The sequence below is a fragment of the Pogona vitticeps genome, chromosome 2, assembly GCF_051106095.1.
Source record: "Pogona vitticeps strain Pit_001003342236 chromosome 2, PviZW2.1, whole genome shotgun sequence".
NCBI classification, from domain to species: domain Eukaryota; kingdom Metazoa; phylum Chordata; class Lepidosauria; order Squamata; family Agamidae; genus Pogona; species Pogona vitticeps.
In genome coordinates this window covers 244216069-244243558 of record NC_135784.1, presented here as the reverse complement: position 1 = coordinate 244243558, position 27490 = coordinate 244216069, and the positions used below count along the sequence as shown (strand labels likewise).

At 39.4% G+C, this 27490-nt stretch overlaps 1 protein-coding gene across 1 annotated transcript in view; it reads left to right on the top strand.

Moving 5' to 3' along the window:
• The window catches only part of CNTNAP4 (contactin associated protein family member 4), a 341638-nt gene that overhangs the window by 271546 nt on the left and 42602 nt on the right, over window positions 1-27490 (top strand). Inside the window, exons 15-18 of the mRNA XM_072992357.2 lie at window positions 411-538; window positions 13171-13341; window positions 23258-23476; window positions 26960-27199. Coding sequence (XP_072848458.2) covers window positions 411-538; window positions 13171-13341; window positions 23258-23476; window positions 26960-27199 — 758 coding nt within the window. The remainder of the gene's footprint in view (window positions 1-410; window positions 539-13170; window positions 13342-23257; window positions 23477-26959; window positions 27200-27490) is intronic.

Here is a 27490-nt window from a genome sequence, read left to right as displayed (position 1 = left end):
TCAAGATCCCTCCCTATGACCCCAGTCAAGTGGGAAAAGAGAGTCTCAAGCAGATAGCAAGAACTAAACTTCTCCTTACAATGAAAAATTACTAGATTCCATGAAATGTTCAAAGGGCAGGAGAAGGAAACTGTTAAGCATAAAAAGGGCAATAGCAAACAAGTAAAAAGATTTTTATTTTACAAGCTTCATACCTTTTTTTTCAATCATGTGAATGTCCATACAGTATGTCTACGTGTTTCTCTAAACACAGCAGATGTAATGTCCTCCTACCTCATATAAACATAATCAGTTCATAATGCTCGGGTGAATAACGTGGATATGGTAAGGACTGCGCATTGTATCACAGGTCTCACAAACAATTGTGTCTGAGGGCACTATACGAAATTTTGTTTCTTCTCATGTTCTAGGACTAATGATTCAGGACTCTTGTCCTATAAAGAACACCTGCCAGTAACAGGACTCTTCATCACTGATACAGATCGACCAAATTCAGAAGCAGCTTACAAATTGGGACCGTTACTTTGCCAGGGTGATAGTAAGTAATTATCTCTTATATTTACGTTGTTGTTGTTGTTTTGACTTAGACACCGTCCCATAGTGCTAAAGCATACTCTGGGTGGTTTATAGCATAATTATGTAAATAACACTTTGGCCCCCCAGCAACCTGGATAATTATTTTACATACCGTTGAAGGGATGGAAGGCTGAATCAACCTTGAACTGGCTACTAGAATCCATTGGGATTAAACTCAGTTCATGGGCAGGAATTTGACTGCAGTACTGCAGTTTAAACACTCCGTCACAGGGCTCATGTTTATGTAAATTAACATCTGCTTCCTCAGGATTATTATGAGCCTTTGGGGGCATAATTGGAGCTGAGTTGTGGAGGTTCAACATTGAAGCATCTTTTTCAGCTAAGAATGATTTCATGTCAGACATTAAGTAGTGCTTTATTTTGCTTTTAACATGTCATAAACTAGGCTGACTAGAATATACATTGGATTTCAAAATGTATTAAATATCTTATTATTTGCAATGATCTGCTATGTACGTAAACAGCAAAACTGAAACAAAAACACACATCTTGTGTCAACTTTAAAATTAAAAAATCTATTACAGTGGGAGCTTTTATGGATCATAATTGTAATTCATAAAACCTCATACTGTACCAGAAAAAAAGATAATTATTCAGGATGTTGGAATACTTTGTTTCAATTTTTCTTGTAGTTTGAGTTGTTGTTGTAAGTCATCAAGTTCTCTCTGACTTATGGCAACCTTATAAGTGAGCACTCTCCAAAATGTCCTGTCTTGAACTGCTCTTGCAAATTCAAGCCTTTGATTTCCTTTAGGATGTCAATCTATCCCATATTTGGTCTTTCTCTTTTCCTGCTGCCTTCAGCCTTTCCCAGCATTATTGTCTTTTCCAAAGAATCCAGCCTTCTTATAATATGCCCAAAGTAGGACAGCCTCAGTATCAACATTTTTGCTTCTGGAGATAATTCAGACTTGATTTGCTCTAGGACTCACTTGTTCATCTTTCCAGCAGTCCAGGGCATCCACAAAGCTCTCCCCAAGCATTATATTTCAAACAAATCAATTTCCCCCCATTCAGCTTTCTTTACTGTCCAGCTTTCACACCCGTATTGTATGTGATGATCAGGAATAAAAGGGTGTGGATTAATTTGGTCTTTATCTCCAGTGACACATCCTTACACTTGATCTTTTCTAGTTCCATGAAATATCTTTCTTAAAGCACTTACAGAATTTCTGCATTCAGTTGTACTGTCTGTTACTGCCAATTTGTATATGCCTGAAATTCTGTGTAAGATTTCATCAAATAAAGTGATTTATCATCTGTAAAAGTTTATTTTTAATACACATATTATCTCTCAAGAGCCACAGGACTGGACTCTCTTGTTGTTTTGACTGCTACAATTTAATTTGGCTGCTCCTTTGAAATATATATTATCTTTTGTTTCCATCTGTCTTTTGTGGTTGCTAAAAACTACACATATGATCAGGTAGAGTGGCAGGGGGAGGTATATTAATGAAAGGAAAGAAACATGGATATTTCAAGGCTCACAATCCCTTTCTGATTATCCACCAAAGAGGTCTTTGTTTCTGTCTGATACTTCTGCTCTGAAAAACAACAAATTGTATTGTTCCATTTAAAATAATATTTATTTATTTTATTTATTTATTTATTTGATTTTTACCCTGCCCCTCTAGACCATGTCTACTCGGGGCGGCTTACAAAATAAAACAAAACAGTATAAAAATATATAAAATCACAAAATTACAAATTTCAGTTTAAAACAATTAATTTAAAGAGAGGATTACCAAGATGGAAGAGCCAAAGAGAGAGAGAGAGAGAGAGAGAGAGAGAGAGAGAGAGAGAGAGACTTAATTGACTGGAGGGAAGGCCTTCTTGAATAACCAAGTTTTTAACTGGCTTTTAAAAACACCCAGCGAGGGTGCCAGCCGAATTTCTGTTGGAAGGGTGTTCCACAGCCGAGGGGCCACCGCCGAGAATGCCCGGTTTCTTGTTTTTTCCTTCCGGGCCTCTCTCGGCGTCAGACCCCTCAGCCGCCCCTGCTGGCTATATCGGGTGATCCGGGTAGATCTGGGTGGGAGAAGACGATCTGCCAAATATTGAGGTCCCAAACCGTTTAGGGCTTTATAAGTGATCATTAGCACTTTGAAGTCAACGCGGAAATGGATGGGCAACCAGTGCAAAGCAGCCAGGGTGGGGGAGATATGCTGGTGTTTTCTCACCCCACTAAGGAGCCTGGCTGCTGCATTCTGGACCATCTGAAGTTTCCGTGTCAGCCTCAAAGGCAGCCCCACGTAGAGTGCATTACAATGGTCTAATCTCGAGATTACGAGCGCATGGACTAGAGTAGTGAGGCCCCCCCGATCAAGATATGGTCACAGCTGGGCAATCCGCCATAGGTGAAAATAGGCAGAGCGGACCACGGACGCCATCTGGGTTTCCATGGTAAGCGCCGGGTCCAGATGTATTCCCAAGCTGCGGACCTCACTCTTTGCGGCAAGGGTCGTCCCTCCAAAGGAGAGGGAGTCACCTATGCCGCTGACAGAAGGGCCGCCCACCCTCAAGACCTCCGTCTTGTCCGGGTTCAGTCTCAATCCATTTGACTGCATCCATTCCAGTACAGTGTCCAAGCAGCGCTGGAGGGACCGGACGGCATCCACTGAAGTTGGTGTAAAGGAGATGTAGAGCTGTGTGTCATCAGTGTACTGATGACATGATGCCCCACACCCCCTGATGACCCCACCCAGCGGCCTCATATAGATATTAAACAGCATTGGGGAGATGATCGACCCCTGTGGAACCCCACAATTGAGATTCCACGGGGCCGAGACTCTCTCCCCAAGCTGTACTCTCTGGGGGCGGTCCTCCAGGAAGGAGCGGAGCCAGGCAAGTGCCAGGCCACCGACTCCCAACTCGGAGAGCCTCCCTAGGAGGATACCGTGGTCGACGGTATCAAAGGCAGCTGAGATGTCGAGGAGGACCAACAAGGACATGTTGCCCCCATCAGCCTCCCTCAACAGGTCATCCAACCAGTGCCGTCTCTGTACCATAGCACGGCCTGAAGCCTGACTGAAATGGATCCAGAGCATTGGTTTCGTCCAAGAGCGCCTGAAGCTGATCTGCCACCACCCTCTCAACCACTTTGCTGAGGAAGGAAACATTGGCGACGGGCCTATAATTGCCAATTTCGTCCGCCGCCAAATTTGGTTTCTTCCTAATGGGCCTAATGAGTGTCTCCTTGAGGGGGAGAGGGACCTTGCCCGCCTGGAGAGACCCATTAATTATTGCAGTGGCCCATTCAGTTGTTACCGGCCTGGCTGCTTTGATTAGCCAGGCCGGGCAAGGGTCGAGAGAAGAGGTGGTGGCCCGACAGCGATCAAGCGCCTTGCCTACCAAATCTGGTGTTACAGGCTGAAAGGAGTCGAGAATATCTACATACTTTATTTCTCTTAACACACATAAATCCCAGTATCTATAATTGTTCACCAGAACTCTTGTCATAATGCAGAGAAGAAGAATGTTTGCTTCTATTTCTGGCCCAAATCTTAAAGGATCCAATAAATGGTTTTGAAATTGAAATTCTGTATAATATTTTGGCACCAGTAACTAGGCTGCCATGTACTTATAATACAAAAGCCCTGTTAAAGAAAAATAGAAAAGCTCAGTAGTTCTATAAATAATAATGGTTTAAAACTTCTTTATGTGGCAGGATTTTGTTTCTGGTTTTTTAAATTTTTAAAATAGCACTGTTTGCTATGCTGTCCAAGACATATTTTCCTTCCTTTAGTTTAATTTCCTTTTGATCTATTTAAACAGATTCCCTAGAGTCTTCACTTTAGACGTCATTCAGGTGTTGAGTAAGGAATATGGTAGACCTTTGATGTACATTTTAAATGTAATTCTGCATATTAAAATAGAATCTGGAATCCCCTGGAATATTCAGAGTGCATGGGTTTGACCAGCACCCTATGTGATGTAGTGCACTGGTCCCCAGCCTTGGGCCTCCAGATGTTCTTGGACTTCAACTACCAGAAATCCTGGCTGGCAGAGGTGATGGTGGAGGCTTTTGGGAGTTGTAGTCCAAGAACATCTGGAGGTCCAAGGTTGGGGACCACTGATGTAGTGGACAGAGTGACAGATTAGGACTCTGGAGAACTGGGGTTTGAATTCCCACTTGCCCATGGAAAATCACTGGGGGAGTGGATCTGGTAAAACCATTCCTTAAGCATCTCAATTACATATCCCTGTTAGGGTTGTTATAAGCCAGTTCCAACTTGATAGCACATTAAGTTACGTTGGCATGATCTCTCTCGCCCTTCCTCTCATCCTTTTCTATGCTAGTTTTGAAGGTTTTCTTATGGTTTGTTCAAATTGCAGTTTCTCACTTTATTTTTAGCTTACTTTTTCCTGATTTAATCATAGCTTACTAAGCAGAATATTAAACAACAGAGTGCTCAAACCCCTATAAAGATACTGTAAGAACCTCCTGTCCTGTCTACCACCATGGAGTTTGAAAATAAAATCTAGATCTGACTGCTTTTCTTCTCTGTTAGCAATATTATGTTAGATGTGCACATTAAGATTTTCTTTAGCTCATTGGCTATAAGACCTGCCAGTATTATTGTGAAAAATGATCTGCACCATAAAGAGTGAAAATTGTCTTTCTGTATAAGCTACACTGTGCAGTTCTATTGATTCACTGCAACCAACACGTTTTATCCCTGCTGAAGTTTTACACATGGGAAGTTTATGATTAATCACATAAATGTGTTTACAAAAGCTTTATTTCAAATAAGGAACAAACACATTTGTGTTGTTATTCCAACACTGGAGTGTTATAATGACATTTTACAGATAGGAGGTTGCAGTGAAAGATGCTTGTAATTAATTGGACAGCATTCAAAAACAATAATTTTACTGACGTATGTTCTCTTTTGTATCCAAATATCCATTTCTGTTTGCATTTTATTTCTAAGTTGTCAAAACACACACACAAAGAAGTTAATTAGTGTTCTTTTACTGACTCTTTGAAATTACAAAAGCAAATGTTTTGCTGCATACAAATAGCAAATTACTTCTTAGTGAGGTATTGTGGGTATGGCGCTATTTATAGAAAATTGGACTTCCTTTCTTACATATATATATTGACTCTTTGGGAACTGAAAACTAACCTTACCCAATAAAATCCATTCTGAAACCATTTTCTTAGTGCAGAATAATCCTGGGCCTATGCATAAGCCTTAAGGTGGCTTTCTCTTTTAAACTGTACTCCTAAAAACATTTTTTATAAGATTAAAAACTAACTTTGTTGGACCATGACCCTAAAGTCTGTTCCATGAAACTTTAGTGAAGTACTCAAAGTGCATTGGAATGGGCTTAAATCCCACTGTCTACCAGAGAGGTAACCCACGTCTTTCTACATCCACATAATGGTACTAGTTCCTTTTTTGTTCTCAGCCTCCTACTTTGAAGCCATGTCACTTCTTTGTTGCTCTTCCATTTTGAGTCCTGTTTTAATCCATGCATAATTGTAGTGTAATGAGAGTAGCCACCCTGAGGGAGGCCCATAAAAGGCAGCTGTTAAAGGCAGGGCCTTCTTCATGGTGGCTCCAGGCTTGGGGAACCAGCTCTCAAAGGAGCTTTGTTTGCCCCCCTCCCTTTTGATATGTAAGGTAGCTGAAGACATGGCTTTTCAGGGAGGCTTTCCACTCTAACTCTAGTTGAGTTGAGTTGATTGTACACTTCCATCTGATTACTGGTCTTTTTACTTCTATTCTTATTTCATGTTTAGTTCCATCATTGCTCTGATGGCTTCTGTTTTTATCGGATGAGATGGTTACACTACTTTTATTATATTTCCGACTCTGATTGTGTATTTTATTGTAAACTGCTCAGAGCAGTTAGTGCTTCAGCACTAATGGGAGCAGTATACAAATTAAAGTAATACATTAATAATAAATAAATTAAGCATGGGCAGGCCAAACTATGGTAGACCAACAGGCTTTTCCCACTCTACACTCCTACAGCTATCTGCTGTAGGCTTTCACTTGAATTTGTGAAAGGCTAAATTCATGGTAGGATGTGGACCCATGTAAGATTCTTGAATGCATCCAAGTGCATAGCAAGTTGAGACAGATCTAAATGGCAGAGACATGAGACACGGCAATATGTACATACTGATGGACCAGATTTACAAACGCAAGTTTAAGGCTCAGGAAGTCCATATGTATACATATACTCCTTTTCAGTGAACCTGTTCTATAATATATTTGCCTGCAATGGTAAACTGGAATATTTATGTAGTTTCTATTTAGATTCCAGGTCTGGAAGATTCCAGGTCTGTTCATTTTTGTCCCACTATGAAAATGCTGCCATAGGGTTGTGTGTGTGTGTTTTTTTTTTAACAATATGTACATTTCTTCTCTCTCTTAAAAGGGCCTTAAATGACACAGGTTTTGCAGCTATTCATAGTATTCAAAGAGCCCATGTGGTATAGCAGATAAGAGTGTTAGATGTGGATTCAAATCCAGAAACTCACTAGGGATTGCAATGGTAAACCATTTGAGCATCTTACATACCACAAAACCCTACTATGTTCACCAGAAGCAACTTGACAGCACATAACAACAATAGTGTTAAAAACTTGGTTTGCAGTGAAAGAAAAGAAATAAATATATTTGACATAGGCAGTGAATTAACCATCTTATTGCTCTCAATTCTCTGCAAAATATTCCCTGTTTCTAACTTGTGATATCTCTAAGGTAGGCTCCTGTCTATTGATGTACTGTGAAAAGGTTTATTTCTAAGCCTTCAGACACCCTGATCATCAGGATCATTATCTAGAGATATAGGAGAGAGCAAATACTGCCTTCTATTCAATAAGAGAAAAATATATCTCTTAGCTGCAAGAGAGCACATGAGTAGCCTGGAGAGGAACATCTTTCTCTAAGAGGCATGTTCTACTTTAGAAGTCGTGAGTGTATTCCTAGCTGTGGTTTATCGTACTCACACTTGTGGATAAAGTATCTTCATTGACATGAGTTTGGTATAGATGTCAAGTGCACAATATGAGGTAGCTTTGCGTTGCAGATTAGAAGTTTGAAACACTGGCATTCCTTTTCAGTCAGCAACTACAGCTTGGAACAAAGGAATATACTGTAATTTGCATTGTATTTCAAGAGCTGTTGTATTCATTGTATTCACAACTGTTTTAAAAATGGAAAAGCCTCTAAAAGGTCATTGCTTTGTTAATGTTTTTCATTGATGATATATAGCAAACTATCATATCCATTTTGCAATGCCATTATATCCCATTTCATGGTGCAGGTTTTGGAACAATGCATGCTAACGGCACCAACAGAAAAATAAAATCCCAAAGAGCTTTGCATCCACATGGGGCCTAATTTAAAAAGAACTGTCTGAAAGAAGCCTTATTCTATGTTTAAGATAATAATAATTCAGTTCTTTAAAAATTCTCCAGTTCATGAATGTGGTGTATTGTGCTTCTGTGCCCACGATTCAAAATGCCACAAAATGGCACAATATTAAAAAGGTAAAGGTTCCCCTTGATATTTTTAGTACAGTCGTGTCTGGCTCTAGGGGCCAGCGCTCATCCTGTTTTTCAAGCCGTAGAGCCAGCGCTTGTCCGAAGACAGTTTCCATTGTCACGTGGCCAGCGTGACTAAGGAACGTCGTTTTACCTTCCCACTGAGGTGGTACCTATTTATCTACTCGCATTTACATGCTTTTGGACTGCTAGGTTGGCGAGGAGCTGCGACAAAGCAACAGGAGCTCACTCTGTCGCGTGGATTTGATCTTACGACTGCTGGTCTTCTGACCCTGCAGCACAGGCTTCTGCGGTTTAGCCTGCAGCACCACCACATCCCTTAAAATAACTTTGGCGAGCCAGGCAGGAGTCGAACTTACAATCTTCTGATCCGTAGTCAGACGCGTTATCCATTGCGCCACTTACTGAACAATATTTTGCCTATGTGACCAGCAGGAAAAAAGATGCCAAGTTTTGCATAGAAAAAGATCACCTGAATGTTGACAACCCCAGCAACAGCAGTCAGAATGGTCTACTGGTCTACTGTGCACTACCATTCCCCCTTGTTGAAAAACAGCTGTGACAATTGCTTTGTGTTTGGGTGAGAAGTAGTTAACTGATGAAGAAAGGAATCAGCTTCTGAGATTTTTCTTTGCTTGGTGTCACTATGTGAATGGTGTAAATGCTGTTTAAGTATATATACACTACACACAGATGCCTACAGGAACTTCCCACATGTAGAATTACCTAGTGCTAGAGGATCCCAAAAGATGAGCACATGATCTTTATTTGGGAGGACAGAGGCAAGAACTGTTGGGATATGGCTGTAGTCCTTCTCTGCCAAAATATTTTAAAGGACTGTTCATAGATACCAATGAACCATGAATCATCACGGCCATTGTGTTTGTGCTCATCTCTAATCAGGAACATCAAGATATGATAATGTCTCTCCTGTCCCAGCTCATTTGCATTTCCTACCAGTTTGCTTCTGGGTCAAATTCGAAGTGTTAATGTCAACATACAAAGTCCTGAAGGGTCTGGGACCTTGATACCTGACAGAGTGCCTCTTCCTCAGATCTACCACCCACCCCACCAAGTTTGCTTGCTTATAGAATAGCATGCGGAACTTGTCAAAGGCTTTGCTAAAGTCAAGTTATATTGTATCTACAACATTCCCACTGTCTACCAGAGAGATTACCTGATCAAAAAAAATGAGATAATATTGGTCTGACAAGATTTGTTCTTGACAAATCCATGTTGGCTTCTAGATCTTACTGCATTGTTTTCGAGGTGCTTGCAGAGTGACTGCTTTATAATCTGCTCCAGAATTTTCAATGGGATTGACATCAGGCTGACTGGTCTGTAGTTCCCTGGTTACTTCTTTTTGCCTTTTTTAAAAGATAGAGACATTAGCCTTCCTCCAAGATAATAAGTGTTCTGTGAGCGCTTCAGTCATTTCTTTCAGTGTCCTGGGTTGCGGTTCATTTGGCCCCAGGGATTTAAACTCATTGTTTATCAATCCCAAGATGCAATCCTATTCTCTCATTTTGTACTTCGCATTTGTCTGGAGCAGCATAGACTGACTGTGTTTTGGGAGAAGACTGACCTGAAGTAGGAATTGAGCACTTCTGCCTTTTCTTTGTCATCTGTTTTTGTTTTCCCATCTTCACTGAGTAGATGAGTCACTTTGTTTTCTCTGTATTTTGCTGCAAACATAACTGAAGAAGGTTTTTGGTTGTTGTTGTTTTTTTTTTACCATCTCTTGCTAACCTCGGTTCATTCTCAGCTTCTGCCTTCCTAACACCATCCTTGCAATTCTTTGCTACTTGTCTGTATTCTTCCTTTGTAGCCTGGCCTTCCTTCCACTTCCTATATGTGTCCTTTTTGTTTTTACTTCTTCTCTGAGTGTTTTGTGAAGCCACATTGGATTTGTTTGCTTCTCTCCATATTTTTTTTTCTTGTTGGAATTGTTTGTAGTCGTGCCTTTAGAAATTTCCTTTTTGAGAAACCCCTCATCTATCCTGGATTCCTTTTCCAGTTAGGATTTTCTGCTATAGGACCTTACTTATCATTGTTCTGTTAAAATTAGCTTTCTTAAAATCCAGTGTATACAAGCAGCCACACTCTGCTCTCATTTCTTTTGAAATCAAGAACTCAAATAGTACATGGTCACTTTCCCCCAGAGTTCCTCTTGCCTCCACTTCTTCCACTTCTTCACTGCTGTTCTATCAGGCTTTTGAGACTCTTCTACTGATTATTTGATTGTTTGTTCCTTAATTGTTTGATCTATATTACTGTTGTTCCCATCTTGGAGTCTGCTTATGTTTGTTTGTTTATATGGGTGGATTTTAGAGGTCCTCACCCTTTTTATGTTTCAATGAATGCAAGCTCTTCAGAGTAGTGTCTTGCCACTAGATTGGCAGGTTAGAAATGTAAGAACTAAAACTAACTAACTAACTAACTAACTAACTAACTAACTAACTAACTAACTAACTAACTAACTAACTAACTAACTAACTAACTAAATAAATAACTAAATAAATAAATAAATAAATAAATAAATAAATAAATAAATATTAGTTTCAGAGCTTAAACATGTGAACCTCTGACAATTTGTTCTCTATTGTTTTTAAAATATATTTTAAAATATATTTACAACCAGGCACAGAATCCTTTTAAATCCAAAGTACCAAAACAATCACCAACACTTTGGAGAGCCTCAATTCAATTTGAGTGCTACTTCAGCCTTCCTCACTTCACTTTAGATTAGCTCAGAAACTGACAAACAGCCCCTGCTTTACTTCAGATTCCAAATAATTCATGAACTGGAAACGGATCAGTAATTTGTATTATTAGTAGAAAAGGACTGGTACTCACAATTGCCTAATTATTTTTGCTAAAGAGCAGTTACAGGTTTTGCTTGCAGCGTAACTGTTCATTAGCATTCCCATTTCCTATCATTCTACCCTTTTCCAAGATTGTGAAAGAATGATGTACAGCTTGATATTATTTCAGTGTAAGTATATATGCAATTGACACACATTGAAACTCCTGTGTGTACTCATCTGGATATGCTGGTCCTGTCAGAGTTTCTGCACTGCACACAGAGATGTTTAAAGAAGCTTACTTATCCATCAGTATTATGGCAGGGCACAATTAACTGTTTTTGACTGCGGTACCCAGAACCTCCTAGTGTGGCCAGTTAGGATTTTTTCCCCTCCAAAATGTCACTTTTCCGAGCTCCGATCACCATAATGTGAAGGTTTTCTGCAGAAGTTACAGAGTACGCTGCCTTTCCACTCTCATTGAGAAAGTATAGAGGAATGTTTGTGGGAAAATGTTTAGAAAAATCTGAGTGTAAATATGAAAACCTGTGAAAATGATAAAACCCTTTTGAGGAACCATGTTTACTTCACATATTACTATATTTTCTGTTTTATGGTTATATTCCATTTTATTTGCCTCCTTATTAAACATCGTAGGACCTTCTTGATCATAAGAGGAATCCAGTCTTGACTTCTTTGTTTTTTGAAAAGTATCCATTTGTTTGAGAACATTTTTTAGGGTGGGAAACATCATGGAATTATCAGGAGGGAATATATTGGGCATTCAGTGCCTAACACAATTTAGAAAGCAGTATATACTGTATTATGAAAGCAATGAGTACAATGGTAAGGACTTGGCAAAAATAACAAGTATGTTTAATTGTGTAGGATGCTATCAAACATATCATCCTTGGTCTTGTGTTCCATTAAATATGTATAACATAAGATCAATGTTCACTAAAATGCCCACTAACCTGGAAACAGACTAGCTGCAAAGCAATTGGTTATTTGATGTAACATTGATAAACACTCGTGCAGCAATCAATAGAAATGTCTAATGGCCTGTTCCTAGCACTTAGAATGAAGGAAGTCCAGGAGTATAATACCATGCTGTAGTCATTAATATTATGGCATAAACTATAGGATATGTTTTGTTATCAGTATAATGGTACAAAGCACTGCAGGGTTGTTCATACGAAGCTGTTTGTCAGTTCAGTTTGTCTAGATAATCTGAGTGCATAGAGACACATGTTACCTTTTACCTATTAATTTCTTTTCCAAAATATTTGTAACCTGCTTTCTGTTCCCGATTAATTAACGGTCACACTAGAACAATAAAAGTTGATGAATAAATGAAAGCAATTAATCAGTTAACAAGGCAGCAGAAATAGTACCAAAAATGGTGCAAGTCCTTTAAGACCTGAATCATAGTGAAATAAAATGTTGTTGTGGTTTGGCACATGACCATCAAAAAGCCAGCATGGTGAGCTTTTCATGGGAGTTCCATAAGATTGATAAGAGAACCAAGAAGGTTTTGTCTTTTGTACCCTTCAATCTTGTTTCCCATTTGTCTGATTTAAGAGCAGGGTGTTCCTAGATGGTCTATGCTGGGAAGGTGGATTATGTTTGGTGAGGATGCAAGACAGGGCCTTCTTGATGGCTACACCAAAACTATGAAAGGAGGCTGTTGTCCTTCCACCATAAGTTGTTCACTTCTAGTACCCATCCAGCTGTTAAGGACTGTGCTTTTTAACTGTTGATTGTAACTATTGTTATTTTAATGGGGACATTTTAATTTGTTTTAAACTCATTTGCTTAATTATATTTTAATATAACTGGTTAAATTATGACCTAATATTTAAAATGTGTTGTGCTTTTAGTTGTACGCTGCCCAGAAGCCACTGGCAATGGTGCGGCTAAAAAATATTGTAAATAAATAAATAAATAAATAAACTTGTGTTTTCCATTATATTTTAAGCTGGATTCCAGTGAGAAAAAATTAGGTGAAATTCAAATCAATTCAAATAAAATAAAATCATCACATAAAATGTAGTATTGTTTCAAGTGTCTTGGCCAACAGCTGTAATCTCTGCGTATGAAATACAGTACTCATGTGGTTCCTGTATATTTGCTAGTGAAGAAAAGCAAGGAATGTATAATATTAAAGTATTAATTTTCTCATTTGAAGTACAAAAGATTCATAATCATATTTCATACCTTTTTTCCCCTCCTCTCTACAATTAGGAGAATTTTGGAATGCAGCCTCTTTTAACACTGAGGCCTCGTATCTTCATTTCCCCACTTTTCATGGAGAACTTAGTGCAGATGTGTCATTTTTCTTTAAGACTACAGCTTCCTCTGGAGTGTTTTTGGAGAATCTGGGAATTAAAGACTTCATAAGGATAGAACTGCATTGTAAGTCCAACTAAAGTTATTTCAGTCTTTGTTTCATTTAAAGCTTTAAATGTTCTGTTCCATCTATGTTTACACTGACAATTTTACATTGACTTGATTTCTACAAAATTCTATCGAAATGTGTAAACTAACTTGAAAAGCCTCTGAGATTCAGGTAGTACAACAGAGTTCAGCTGTCACAGACTAGCTTGTGAATTTGAGTGTTGGGCTGCCCCACAATTTATTCCTCTGCATTGTTTGGGTGGTCTATGGCTTCTACAGGTAGCTCCGTTCTGGATGAAATGGAGTTTGAGTGCAGTTTTAATAATTATTCTTTGAGTAATCCGTGTAATTTAGGATCATTGGATGATCATATTTGTATGACTAATGTCATGGTGATTACTGTGGATGAGATTTTCAGATTTTGTGGTTAAAAAAAAAAAACCACAATTCTCCAGTCTTTAAGTTCTTCCTAATAGACAGGCATCTTAGTGTGGCTCACCTGGGAGAAAGGCCTAAACTGGAAGGCTTTGAGGCTTAGCTAGGCCTAGCTGCAGCTAGCTTCCTGTTCAGAAAACAAACTTCCATTTAGTTCTGGGGCAAGAACAGTGAGCTTGGGCATTGTTTGGCCTAGCTAAGCTTCAGATCCTTCTAGCTAAGACCTTTCTATCAAGTGAGCCACACTGAGGTTTCTATCTGTCAGACAGAATTCTGGGAATGGAGAATTGTGGGGATTTGTAGTCCAGGAAATTCAAGAATCCCACCACTAACAGTTATTGTAGAACTATCCCAAGAAAACAAACAATGCATTGCAGGAGTGGGCAACACGTAACCCCTTAGGAGCCTAAAGGCACCCAAGGCATGCCCATGGAAACTCATTAAGAGGGCCTGACAATGGTAAAACCATTTCTTAAATATCTCGCATATCTTGAAAACCATATTGGAGAAGATATAAATCAAATAATTACTGCTGGAACAGGAGGATATGCTTCTATAAAACTATCTTTCCTGAGACCCACTCCAGCTGATCTTCATATTCTTAACCATTTGACTCACTTTTGTGCTGTGAATATGGTGTTGAAACCAGAGAATGTGCCTGTAAAGGAACATTTTGTGTATTGTGTGTTGCTGTTGGCCTCTGGTCCAGATAGAAGGAACACCTCATCCTAGGTGTTGTGGAATGAGCCCCTCCACTTTCACAGCAGGTCATTATCATCATTATCCACTTTGTTTTGGTTGCAAAAGGCCTGGATGCTCTCAGAATTTTTGCTCATTCTCAGACCATGGATGAATTACTTTTCTGGACTAAAACTCTTGAGATTCCCCCATCTGAATTGGGAATCTATTCATACGTTTGAGTGCTTGCTCAGAATTCAAGAGGCAGCAAGATCAATGACTGCATGTTCCACCTTTCCTTCTCACCATCTTTATAAATCAGCAGTAAAATGATGCTTTCCACTGGATCTCTTGGTGAAATCCTGGTAACTGTAATTAAAAGGCTCAGGTAGTAGGGGGCAAGAAAAGCCATTCTGCAAGACTCTAGAGAGCTGTGCCAGTCACAGAAAACAATGCTGGAGTCGACGGACACACAGATTTGGTGCAGTGCAGTTTTCTATGTTCCTATCCTGTCCAACATGAAAACTAAGCATAAAGCCAAGTTTCACTCCATTTGATTCAGGTTTACTTTACAATATTTTGAATCATAGTACAAATGGATGGTTAAATGATGTATCTGTAAGAGCAGATTCAGTCAATGGGGAATCACAGTTTGTCAAGGTGCAGTGAGTTTTTTACTCCTCCACCAGAGGTCCATTTGTTTTAACATTGATTCATTTAAATTGATCCTCCCTATGTGAATGCCTCTTTCTGCATTAATGTTTAATTAGCCCTCCCACTGCAGCCACTTTCCCCAGCTGTTGTTGTGTTAAGAGCTGGAGGTGGGGAAGAAGCCAGGCTGCAAAGGAGCTTGCAGGAGCCCCCTGCAGCTCACTCGCCCAAATCTTCTTCCAGTCCTGGAGTGGGAGGTTGGGGAACAGGTTAGGCAAGAAGGCATCTCTTTTACCAAGCTGACACGCAAACCTCAGACCCAGTAGCTGAAAGGCAGGCAGGCAGCCCATGTCTCTTCCTTTGTCCACTAATGTAATTGTTTCACCATTGACCACTCAAAACCTGTTGCTCCTGAAACTGCAAGAGGGTTAACGATCCAAAGAATCTCATGAAAGATGGAGAATATATTTCATTTTGCAACAATTCATTGGATTTGGATTCTATTAAAGTGAACAACCCCCCCCCCCAAAAAAAACACCAGTTCATCCCTATTACACCATTGTGCTTGAAGCAAAGTAGTATCGTTTATTTAAATTGCAATGCAGAAGACTAGGTCCTCATTTCAATCAATCTTAGCCAAGGTTAATGAGAGAAAAAACACATAAAATGTATGAGATTATTCTTATGCTTACTTTTTTTTTTATTGGAATAAATTGTATCCTGCCTTTCCACAGAAATATTAACAAGTACTGGTAAAGACAGTTAACAGTATTCATACATACATAGAGAGAAATATAAAAATAGCCAACAATTCCAAGCAAAAACAGTATGTCTGATCAGATCATTAGAACACCAGAATTGACTAAATCTATGAAGGGTAACAGAAAGCCTAACCAAAAACTATTGACTTCACCTGGCTCCAGAAGGCAAGTAAACAGAACCTCCAGTAGGAGATAACACTCCAGCTGGGCTTTACAATGAAAAGGCCCTGACTTACATACTTATGTCATGACAGCCTACTATCCATTCATTCAAATGCACAAAATGGCTTCATAGGATGAAGATGGGCTGATGTGGGACCAAGTAGTTCCATAATTGTTGTTTGTTGTAAGCAATCCTAGAAAGTTCTGAACACACAGTATACACTAACATTGCTTACTTGGCAAATACAGTCAATACTGGACACTTCCATTGGACCAATATTGGCGTATGCTTGTCATTTGTTCGCAAGGAGGAGTCTTCCAAAATGAAAGAAGGCACAGTGTTCATAAGGTTGTAAAGAAAAATGAAATACGTATCAAAGTTAGACTGCTGAGGAGAGCTAACTTTTCGGCTGATAAAAAGCATAATTTATATAATCCCTTATCTTCAAACCAGAAAGATACATCAAAGGAGAGTCTGAAAGGACCAACACTTGAAAGGGAAAATTTGTACATTTATTTTTCAAATCCAAATAAAACCACTGCTGCTAGCTCAAGTTGAGATTTTCCTACATTAAAAGACAGATTGCAGCAATCTGACTAGTTGATGTTATTATGAAGAGGCCATTTGGATAAATCATACATTCCTTTCCAATGTTTTTGAAAGTGAATTGCCAATTTACTTCTGACTGCTTATTAATTGTTGGAAGTCAATTAATGTTCTGTGGCTGAGCAACAGAAATGTTAGTAATAATAAATAACAATTAGAATGTCAAGTTCATGACACCATTCAATATGATAATATACTACAAATAATTCAATATTTATTATGACATGAATAATTGACTTTAAATTTTTCTGACAAAGGAATCATTTTATTTGTGATTTAGTATTATAGCTGGCTTTTAACCTCTCATACATTAGGGTGCAACATATCTTATTGAAGAATGTACACCCAACTAATGATGTCATAAAATGTCCGTACCTCAAGAAGCGTATGCTTTATTTTGTCTGATTTTATTTTACATCCATTCTACCTTTCTGGCTCTGGGAGGTTGGATGGAATGTGTGTGAATCTGCACACTAGAGATGTGAAGGCTACTCGGAAAATTCCTCATTCTTGGGTGTTCTCCAGGTCTTGCTATCCCAAGATTCCTTCATGAGTCATCCATTTGCATTGATTACACTGCAGGGCTTCTCACAAAACTGAGATCCCCTCAGTCTTGTTTTCCCATGTTTTGTATTTTCCTCTGTACAACCCATTGCTCTTCCCAAGCGTGGGAAGGATACAATTTGTTCAGGAAATGAAATAAGTCTGCACATATTGGTATCCTTTCCAGGGTTGTTTGTTTGCTTGTTTCAGAAAATAGTGGCTATGAAACATATGAAAATTCCTACAAGGTGTCTTTTTGGGTGGGTGTGGGTATGTGGGAAAAAATCATAATATAAAAAATCTGCTGCATGGAGAAAAAGGATTTTCCTCCTTTGGCTTCCCTCAAGAAAAAAAAACCCTGTCCACACACAACAGCTCTTGGATATAGGGCCTGTCACTCTCGAATTGGCCTCCTCAGCCACACTAAACGCTGTTCCAAGTCCTCCATACAGAGCATGTTACCATAGTCTCTCGAGACTGAAGGATGCCTTTAAAAAAGGCCCATGTATATCCTGTAGTACAGTGGGGTCTCGACTTACGAACTTAATCCGTATTGGAAGGCAGTTCTCAGGTCGAAAAGTTCTTAAGTTGAATCTGCATTTCCCATAGGAATGCATTGAAAACCATTTAATCCGTATCTGCTCTTTTCGTCCATAGAAACTAATGGGAAGCTGCTATTCCGCCTTCTGCCACTAGAGGGGGATATTTTTTTTCTTTTTTCCTTTTAACCTAAGATGACTTAGCTTTAAAAAAAAGGAAAAAAGAGTTCGTAACTCGAATCTAAGTTCGTAAGTCGAGTCCGTATATTCCTATGAGAGCGGTTCGTAAGTCGAAGCGTTCGTATGTCGAGCCGTTCGTAAGTCGAGACCCCACTGTATACTGAAATTACCACTGGAAATCAGAACAATACTGTACAATCCACAAAATGGATTGTGGGTTGTTCTCTTTTTTTTATTTCAACACTAGTGCATAAGGGTTACAGTGTCTCCTTCTAAAATGTTTATTTGGAAATTTGGACTGCAGTCTATACCCACTACTTAGGAGTAAGCACTACTGAACCAGAAAGGATTCACTTATAACGGAACATGTGCAAGATTGCATTGTTAAGCTCCTCTCCTCCCAAACAAAGGGTAAACACTGCCGAAAATTATGTAAGTGAAAAACTGAGCTTCCAAGCTACAAAAGTTTGGGGAATGGTGCACATATAAGTCCTATCAATATTAATGGGTTTTTAGATATATAAAACGATGCACAACTTGACCATCTTTACAATGGAAGTGTGCTGACTAATAATGATCACAGTTTTATAGTCCAAGCTTTGCATGGTATGTTCAAATCAATAGCTGCACTCAGATGCAATGATAGGATCCCTTATTAAGAATTATGTCTTGTTGAGAGTGAAGCAGTGTGCTGCTGCATACTGCCCAATTGTTCCCACTGGACTGGCTAAGAAGCTACAGCTCTTTGTTCATGGCTCATTTTCCTCCAGTCTCCTTTCATAGTCCTTGCATAGTTCTTATAACCCTTGAAATGTTATTGAACGACACGTCCCACCAGTCCTCACAATTGGCTGTGCTGGCTGATGAGACTTGCAAGGCCATAATTTGTCCATCACTGGCCTTTGCCATACAAACAGAAGCTACCTTGGAAGACAGTACTAAATAAACCAGTCTTTCCTGCCTTCTTTACTGTGTCCAAGTTTTCATTCGGGTTCCTCTCAAGACAATTAACTATGCATGCTTTGGTAGGGATAGAGTGGGGGCTGCGAGAAAATACCATTGAGCAGGATACCTCCACCATCTATTGACCCAGTAGATACTGACAGGTTTAGCTTGGTAGAGGTAGGCACTTTCAGCCCAAAAGCTGAGTTCAGCTTCAGATAATTTCTCAGACAAAGGGACAAAAGTACAGTATGTTCCAGGTTACAGCTCTTGATGCCAGGAGAAGCAACTCAACCAGGTTACAGCTCTTGATGCATGGGAGAAGCATTTCAACCAGCTTTTGTACAGAAAAATCCAGAGCAAAAGCTGGGAAATCACAAAATGATGGTATAGTGGGAGAAGGGATATGGCTATTTGACAACTATAGACTGGAGTCCAGAGGGGGTCTAATGGTCTCCAACACTGTGACGTAGACCAGACTTTCAGCATTCAGGAAATTGGCGAGCCGTGGAACAGAAAACAAATGGGGCTCTGGATTAGGCTAGAATTTGGGGCCTCAGGAGCTGCAACTGGCCCTGGAGTTATGACTGCATAATTTGGCATTTTCAATGTCTGCTTTCTGTTTCAGAACATGATAGAAAGCAAAAATACAGATATAGAGTATTCAGAAGTGGTTTGCTGTTCCCTTCTTCTGGGGGTGGTTCTGGGGCTGTGCAGCTTGCTCAAGGATATATAGCCTGTCTTCTGGGACACTTGGTGGAGAATCCAACACCCAACATCTGGCTCCACAGCCAAGTACCAAAGTCACTGGGGTATATCCCTCCTAGTCTAAGATGAAGGTTTAGAATTTTCCTACACTGTGCCTAGACCTAAAGTGGGGGATTGAGTGATCGTATCAAATGTTTGCCCCCTCCCCCATTCATTTATCGTGAATGGGGGAGGGGGCAAACTCCCCTCCCCCATTCACCCACTAGCGGGTGGCGCCGGTAGGGTACACATCAAGCCAATTCTGTTTAAATGACATTGGCTACCAGTTGCTGCCCGGGCCCAATTCAAAGTGCTTGTTTTGACATATAAAGCCCTAAATGGCTTGGGCCCTGGATACCTGAAGGATCGCCTCCTTCCATATGAACCTACCCAGATCTAGCCAGGGGACCCTTTTGAAAGAGCCGTCCGTCAAGGAGGTAAGAGGGAGGGCTTGTAGACAAAGGGCCTTTTTGGCAGCTGCCCCCAGACTATGGAATGTCCTCCCGACTGAAATTTGTCTGGCGCCGATGTTGATGACATTTAGGCGTCAGGTCAAAACCTTCCTGTTCCAGAAGGCTTTTAATTGAAATAATATCAACTGTGGGTTCTGATGGCAATTTTTAGAGTATATATTTTAATTGTATTTTTATTTTTTTATTTTTTTATTGTATTTTAATTGTTGTAAGCTGCCCAGAGACCTTTGGGTAGAATGGGTGGCATAGAACTTAAATAAATAAAATAAAATAAATAAGATCTAAAAAAGGTTTTCAATTGTATAAGTATGCATCCTGTGTTCGAGAAGGCCGATAAGATACTGCTGCTGATCATGGAAGCTCTGGAAGTACATTTAACCAAATGTATTTTCAAAGCTGTCTTTGCCTTAAACCCAGAAAGTTCTTGAGAGCAGCTGTCAGATAATTTGTGTTGTTGCTCTGTTGTTCTATCCCTTCTTTAGTTCTGGGTGAAGTCCAAGTAGCTATGCTGGCTAAGTGATTCTTCTCAGCAAGTAATTTTTCCAAGTTCTGTATTCTGATAAAAATAAGTTTTTGCCTCCATCATCTTGTCTTTATATGTACAACTGGCAGCATTGGCTAGAACTGAAGCGCCTCATTCATTTCGATTTTTGACTTATGTTCCATTGCTAGATTTTCCCCATACTTGCCCATCTTAGGTAAATGACTGCCAAATATATTTAAACTTGTATTTTGCCATCAGAACATACACTTTTCTTTCTGCAGGCACCATGCCGTGCCATTGATTTTTATGTAGAGCCAATAAATGATTTCAAAGAGGAGCCCTGCTTCCAATGTGATTGGAAAATGAGTTCCCTTAATTGAGGACCAAGGAAAAGTCGTCACTTGTTCAGGTCTGTGTAGTGAGCACACCATGAATCATACATTTAATTTATTCTCCACATGATGCCATTGATTTCAATTGCATTCATAAATCACATATTCTGGACATAATGTATGGAAGCTGCAACATACATCTTGACGTAAGAACATTGTTCATGACCTTTAGGTTCTCTCTGTTTTTAAAAGACAGTCTTGTTCTTCAATTTTTTTTAAATGTCATAAACACAATTCTCATTTCTGTAATACTATTCTACTGGTACATGAAATGTGCTATCAAACTGAGTGCAAACAATGAATTGGATCCAGACTGTGCGTCAAAGCACACATTACTTTTAAAAATATTTTGCTCTGGAGTAAGTAAACGGGTTATTACTTACCAGTACATACTGCATGGGGTTTGATCTTGATGAAGGTCACTGTGCATACTATAGAGTAAAAAATGACAAACAGAAGAAGAAGCTGCTAGTGATATCTGTACAGTAATGTGTGCTTTGTGCTACACAGATTTTATCCCACTACTTTAAGACTGGAATTGTGAATTGTAGAGGTGAAAAATTATTTACTGCTCCAGGTCATATAATGGCTTTTTACATTGTAGATCAGAATGATCAAATATAGAGCAAATTAAAACCACAAAACTTGATTGATTGAATGAATGAATGAATTAATTAATTATAAAAACGTTGACTGGTACAGTGGACCCTCAACGTATGGAATTAATCGGTGGCTGCAGGTCGAAAAGTATGTCGGTCGAGGTTCCATTGACCCAGTGGTTCTTAACCTTTGTTACTTGGATGTTTTTGAACTGCAACTCCCAGAAACCCCAGCCAGCACAGTTGGTGGTGAAGGCTTCTGGGAGTTGCAGTCCAAAACTCCTGAGTAACCCAAGGTTAAGAACCAGTGCATTGACTTACAATGCATTGAAAACAGATTAGTCCCTAACTGGCCATTTTTGTTCCATTTTGGTTTTTTTTTTCCGGTCTGGAGGGTGATTCTCCAGCTGCAAGTCGAACCTAAATTTTGCAGCCAGAGAAGTCTGAAACTCAAAAAGTCTGTAAGTGGAGCCATCTGTAAGTCGAGGGTCCACTGTATTATATAACACAGTGGTTCTTAACCTTGGGTTACTCAGGTGTTTTTGGACTGCAACTCCCAGAAGCCTTCACCACCAGCTGTGCTGGCTGGGGTTTCTGGGATTTGCAGTTCAAAAACACCCGAGTAACCCAAGGTTAAGAACCACTGATAAAAACAGATACAAGTTTTAACCAAAAGCCTATCTGTTTACTTTGTTCGTTTTTCCAATCCTTTATTCTCAACTCTGGCATCCCCTGGAATTGTAATGTCAGTGAGCCAGACATTTCTGTTACTACTGTGTCTGGTGTGTTATGTTCAAGGTATCTATCCATTTGGATCTGGAAATCCCACAAAATCTTGACTTCCTCATTTTCTGACACCTTCTCTACCTGATGTTCCCACAAGTTTTTCAAGGCTGGCAAGTTATATTTTTTGCATAATGACCAGTGCACTAATTTTGCCACTCTATCATGTAACTTTGTAATCTGTGCAACCTCTGGACACAGTTTCATCTTTTTCTTGGAAGAGTTGACATTTGCTTGTTAGCATTAATTCCTTGGATCTTAGCTTTCAACACATTGGTTTGAAGTGCTTGTTCTTGTGCAGCAAAAATCAGTCCTCCGGTTTCTTTCTTAAGGGTCCCCAGTTTTAGCCATGCCCATGTTGAATTATGATCATGCTTTCCATCAATATTTCTCAGGTGTTGCCAATGTAGTGGTTTATTTTTCCAGCTGTTTAATTTATTTTCAAATTGTTATTTCTTATATTGAGCCTGTGTTTCTGTCGTTTTCAAAATATTCTTGTTTCACTGCCTTCATTAATCTTTATCTGTTTGTACCTATGATATTGTTGTTGTCGTTGTTGTTGTTGTTGTTGTTGTTGTTCTTGTTCTTGCTCTTGTTCTTCTTGTTGTTTGGTGGCTGACCAAACATAAAGATGTGACTTATTTCCTTCTTTCTTAGTCTTGGCTTAGAAACCAATTTAGCATTCATGTTGCTGTCAGTAACCCTTGTCTAAGATCATCCTTAACTTAAATTCTTCATTTTAAAAAATGTCTCCAGAAGTTTACAGGTACAGAGTTTGAAGGAGTACTAACTTATACCTATATTTAACACAATAAGTCATTCTACTGCATGAGAATTAAAAAAAAATTAGAGAAAGAAAGAAAGGAAAGGAAAAACAAGAAAGGGTTTTCTGTGCATTATTTAAAATGGGTTTTTGATTACCATTCTAAACTCTTTTAGGTGTCTTTCCTTTTTCTAGCACCAGCTGAAGTGACTTTCTCCTTTGATGTGGGCAATGGGCCGAATGAAATCACAGTGCAGTCACCCACTCCCTTAAATGATAATCAGTGGCACTTTGTGAAAGCTGAAAGAAACATCAAAGAAGCATCACTGCAAGTGGATCAGCTCCCTCAAAGGACTCATACAGCTCCAGCTGATGGGCATATCCGTTTGCAGCTCAACAGCCAGCTCTTTGTTGGTAAGGTCACTGTTATCTTACTGTCTCCTCATTCCACCCGGATGTTGGAATACATACATCTGATAGCTGTTTATGCTATTGTCTTCAGTCCACAGGTAGAGGCTGAGGTTATACACCCCCCCAAGTAACTTCTTCAGACTATTCCAATTTGTAAGAAGTGAAAATATTCCAAAATATTCTTTAAAAATAGATAGTTGTTTATAATGTTTTCCCACCCCCTGAAGAAGGTTGGTGCTTTTGATAGAGGAACATCGTACATAGCTTTCTGTATCCCAGGATAAGGTCTCCCCTTTTGCAGTTAGCAAACGTCTGTGGTAATTTTAACAGTCGTAAGAAATCAGGATTTCTGTTTTGAACAAAGAGATAATACCAGTGTTAAATGTTGTGTTAATGTTGTATAGTGAAAATCAGTGCCGTTGTTCAGTGATTCTCATGTGTTTTTACATGTGGGATATCTGATATACACGTGTGATATGTAAGCTGGAACAAGTGAGGATGGACAGCATTCCTTCTCTGTGTAATACTGAAACCTGATTTTCATAAACACTCTGCATCAGAAGAAGCAAATACAAAAATTAACTATAATCCATTAATAAAGCACAATATAGGACCACTATATTGCAACATCTGCTGTGTAAAACTTTCTTCCAACTGTCAATAACAAAGGCAGATAAAGGGAGGGAAGGAAGGCCTTATGACTCTCCTGATATATTGTCCATAGACTTGTCTCTGGCGGTTGTAATTTAGTACCGCAGCCTGAGGTGGGACTATAAGACAGTAGTTTAGGTACCTGGCTGTGAAGCCGGAGGTTGGGAGTTCAATTCCCCACTGTGCCTTCTTGACAAGAGCTGGACTCGATGATCCATAGGGTCCCTTCCAGCTCTGCAGTTCTATGAAGATGGTGCTGATAAATTTCCTCTGTTTGGGAAGCGGTTGTCTTGTTTCAGACACTGGTCCCATTTGATGCTCTAAGGCAATGGTCCCCGACCTTGGGCCTCCAGAGGTTCTTGGACTACAACTCCCAGAACCCTTCACCAACATCTCTGCTGGCCAGGATTTCTGGGGGTTGAAGTCCAAGAACATTTGGAGGCCCAAGGTTGGGGACCACTGCTCTAAGCAGTGTTCCAGTTAATATGTATGTATGTTTCCTCTTAGCTGCATATTAATCTCTTTGTGATTTAATATAGTAATAATACAGTGAATGTGTTTATCCCTCTCTCAATAATTAATCTTGAATTTGGGGCAGAGTATCAAATCAGTTGGCTAGGATTAATTCTGTACCTACAGTAGTGGTGGTGTAGAAAATCTCTAATGTTATTTAGCTTGAATGAGCCTACAATTTTTGGCATAGCAAGTAGCTTTCATCTTTATGATCAAGGTTAGATGTTCCCCTTTCTTCTACAGCAGGTGTGATTTTAAAAATAATAATAATGAAAATGTTTGAAGGACTGATTTTCTTATTCCAAAACTTCCCCATATATAACAGCAGATTTCTCTTAAGTATGTAGATTGAATAAGGGCAGCTGAAGCTCAGACGGTGATCACAAGTTTTAGATATTTAGATGGTACTTTGAACTCCTCAGTTGTGAGAAACCAGCTGATTTATGTGATTTGTTATAACTATAGCATGTAGTATTTTAGTTTGCTCTCATGGGTGAATTTGGGAATCAGGGAGGAAGCTCTGCAAAGTCTTCCCCTATCTTTTACCAGGTTTTTGAAGGATCAGGGTCTCTGTTGATGACTAGAGATCTGGAAAGTGTAGGTTTTTGTTCAGTTTTTTTATTGCTCCTGCTTAAATAAAAACCAAATCAAATCAGAACAATTCACTGCAGACAGACAAGAAATATAAGAACTTGGAAAGAATCCATGGCTTTTGCCAGCTTACCTGACATAATACTTATTACTGTCTTTAGAATATTAATGTTGCTGCTTTTACAAATAATTTACATCCCTCCATGTATCTGTCAATCTCAGGTGATGAGCATAGAGCATAGCTGACAAAAAATAATTATAAAACAATTTAAGCAGAATAAAATGAAACAGGACAGGAGCCACAGACCAGAAGGTATAACCGCTAATCCTCAGATATTTTGAGGAAGAACCAAGTTTCATCTTGGGCCAAAATGAGACCACTTGGATACAACTGCTTCATTCTACCAGTGAAATTTCTTCTGTCAGGAGGAACAGGATGGGTGATAACTCCTTCAAAGTGTGTTCCAAACAAAAGTGTTTACAGGAATTGGATATTTCTTGCTGTTAACAAGCTTCTTCTCCAGGGATGATATTTCCTCAGAGCTGCACTCCTGAGGAAATAAACATGCAACTTAATCTTGTCTTTCCTTTCTGATGCCTAGTCACAAAACAATAAAACTGGATTGCAAGATCAATTAGGAAAAACATGTCCTATGATAAACAGACATGTTATATCATTTAAGGGAGCACTACTTCTAAATACAAACTAAGGTAAAAGGTAAAGGTAAAGGTTCCCCTTGACAATTTTTGTCCAGTCGTGTTCGACTCTAGGGGGCAGTGCTCATCCCCGTTTCCAAGCCATAGAGCCAGCATTTTGTCCGAAGATAATATTCCGTGGTCACATGGCCAGTGCGACTTAGACACGGAACGCTGTTACCTTCCCACCGAGGTGGTCCCTATTTATCTACTTGCATTTGCAAGCTTTCGAACCGCTAGGTTGGCGGGAGCTGGGACAAGCGACGGGAGCTCACTCCGTTGCATGGATTCGATCTTACGACTGCTGGTCTTCTGACCCTGCAGCACAGGCTTCTGCGGTTTAGCCCGCAGCGCCACCATGTCCCATTAAATACAAACTAAGCATATCATTTAATTTGAACTGCAGAAGACTGAGAAATCCTCTGAAATAGATTTTTGGCAGTGCAGTGGGCTGAGGAGTGGAAAAGAAAGGAGCTATTGTCATTAAATTATAATTTCTTAAGTTCAGGTCTTTGGTGATGTAGTAGGCATTACTTCGCAAAGCCTTAAAAGTACTTGTATTTCAAGGACACAGTATGAAAACCGGGGGGGGGGGGAGATGGATAAATAACCAATAAGTATTTTATTTTTGTATTCATTTATTTTATTACATTTATACCCCACCCATCTAGACAGATAGTCTACTCTGGGCGGCATTACAAAGTTTAAAAACAATAAAACCAATAACATACGAAAGTATGCTAGCATTGGTTTGTTTCTATCATTTATATTGTCCACTGCTCTGAGATCATTCAGAACATTGCTTGTTATCTGCCACTCTACAGAAAGCGTGTCTTTCATAAACAGCTTTCACAATTTACTGTAATTACTTCTCAACAGCCAAAGAAATGGTCAAGATATGCATTTGAATAATGGTTATTTTGAAATAGTTTCAGTTATATTCATAAAACCTGAATAGAATGCTTGAAAGTCCAAATATTGCAATTCAACCAACTTTCATTTTGTAACCTTTATATGAACTTATCTCCATCGCAGGTGGAACAGCGTCAAGGCAGAAAGGATTTTTGGGCTGCATTCGTTCTTTACACTTGAATGGAGCAGCACTTGACCTGGAAGAAAGAGCAAAAGTTACCCCAGGTGTAAAACCAGGTTGTCCTGGCCATTGTAGCAGCTATGGTAACTTGTGTCACAATGGAGGAAAATGCACAGAGAGACACAGTGGATTCTCTTGTGACTGCACTTTCTCTGCATATGCGGGGCCATTCTGTACGAAAGGCAAGCATGAATTGTAAATTTATTATGCACTTTTTGTATTCTTATGCATAAAAACTCAACTGATGTAGAGAAACCTGTATCTTAGAAACATATTTTAGATTTATTGGTAATAACAAGTACAGTCGGTGAGTGGCAATCCAATGTTGTCACCATTTGAGACAGGAAGAGAAGTGCTTCCTGCATCTTTGTCATCAACATCCCCCATCTTCATCCTTCTTCCCTCAGAATGGACTCACTCCTCTTCCTCCCTTGCCCCAGCATTTCCCAGAATATTTTCTTCATCTTTATGTG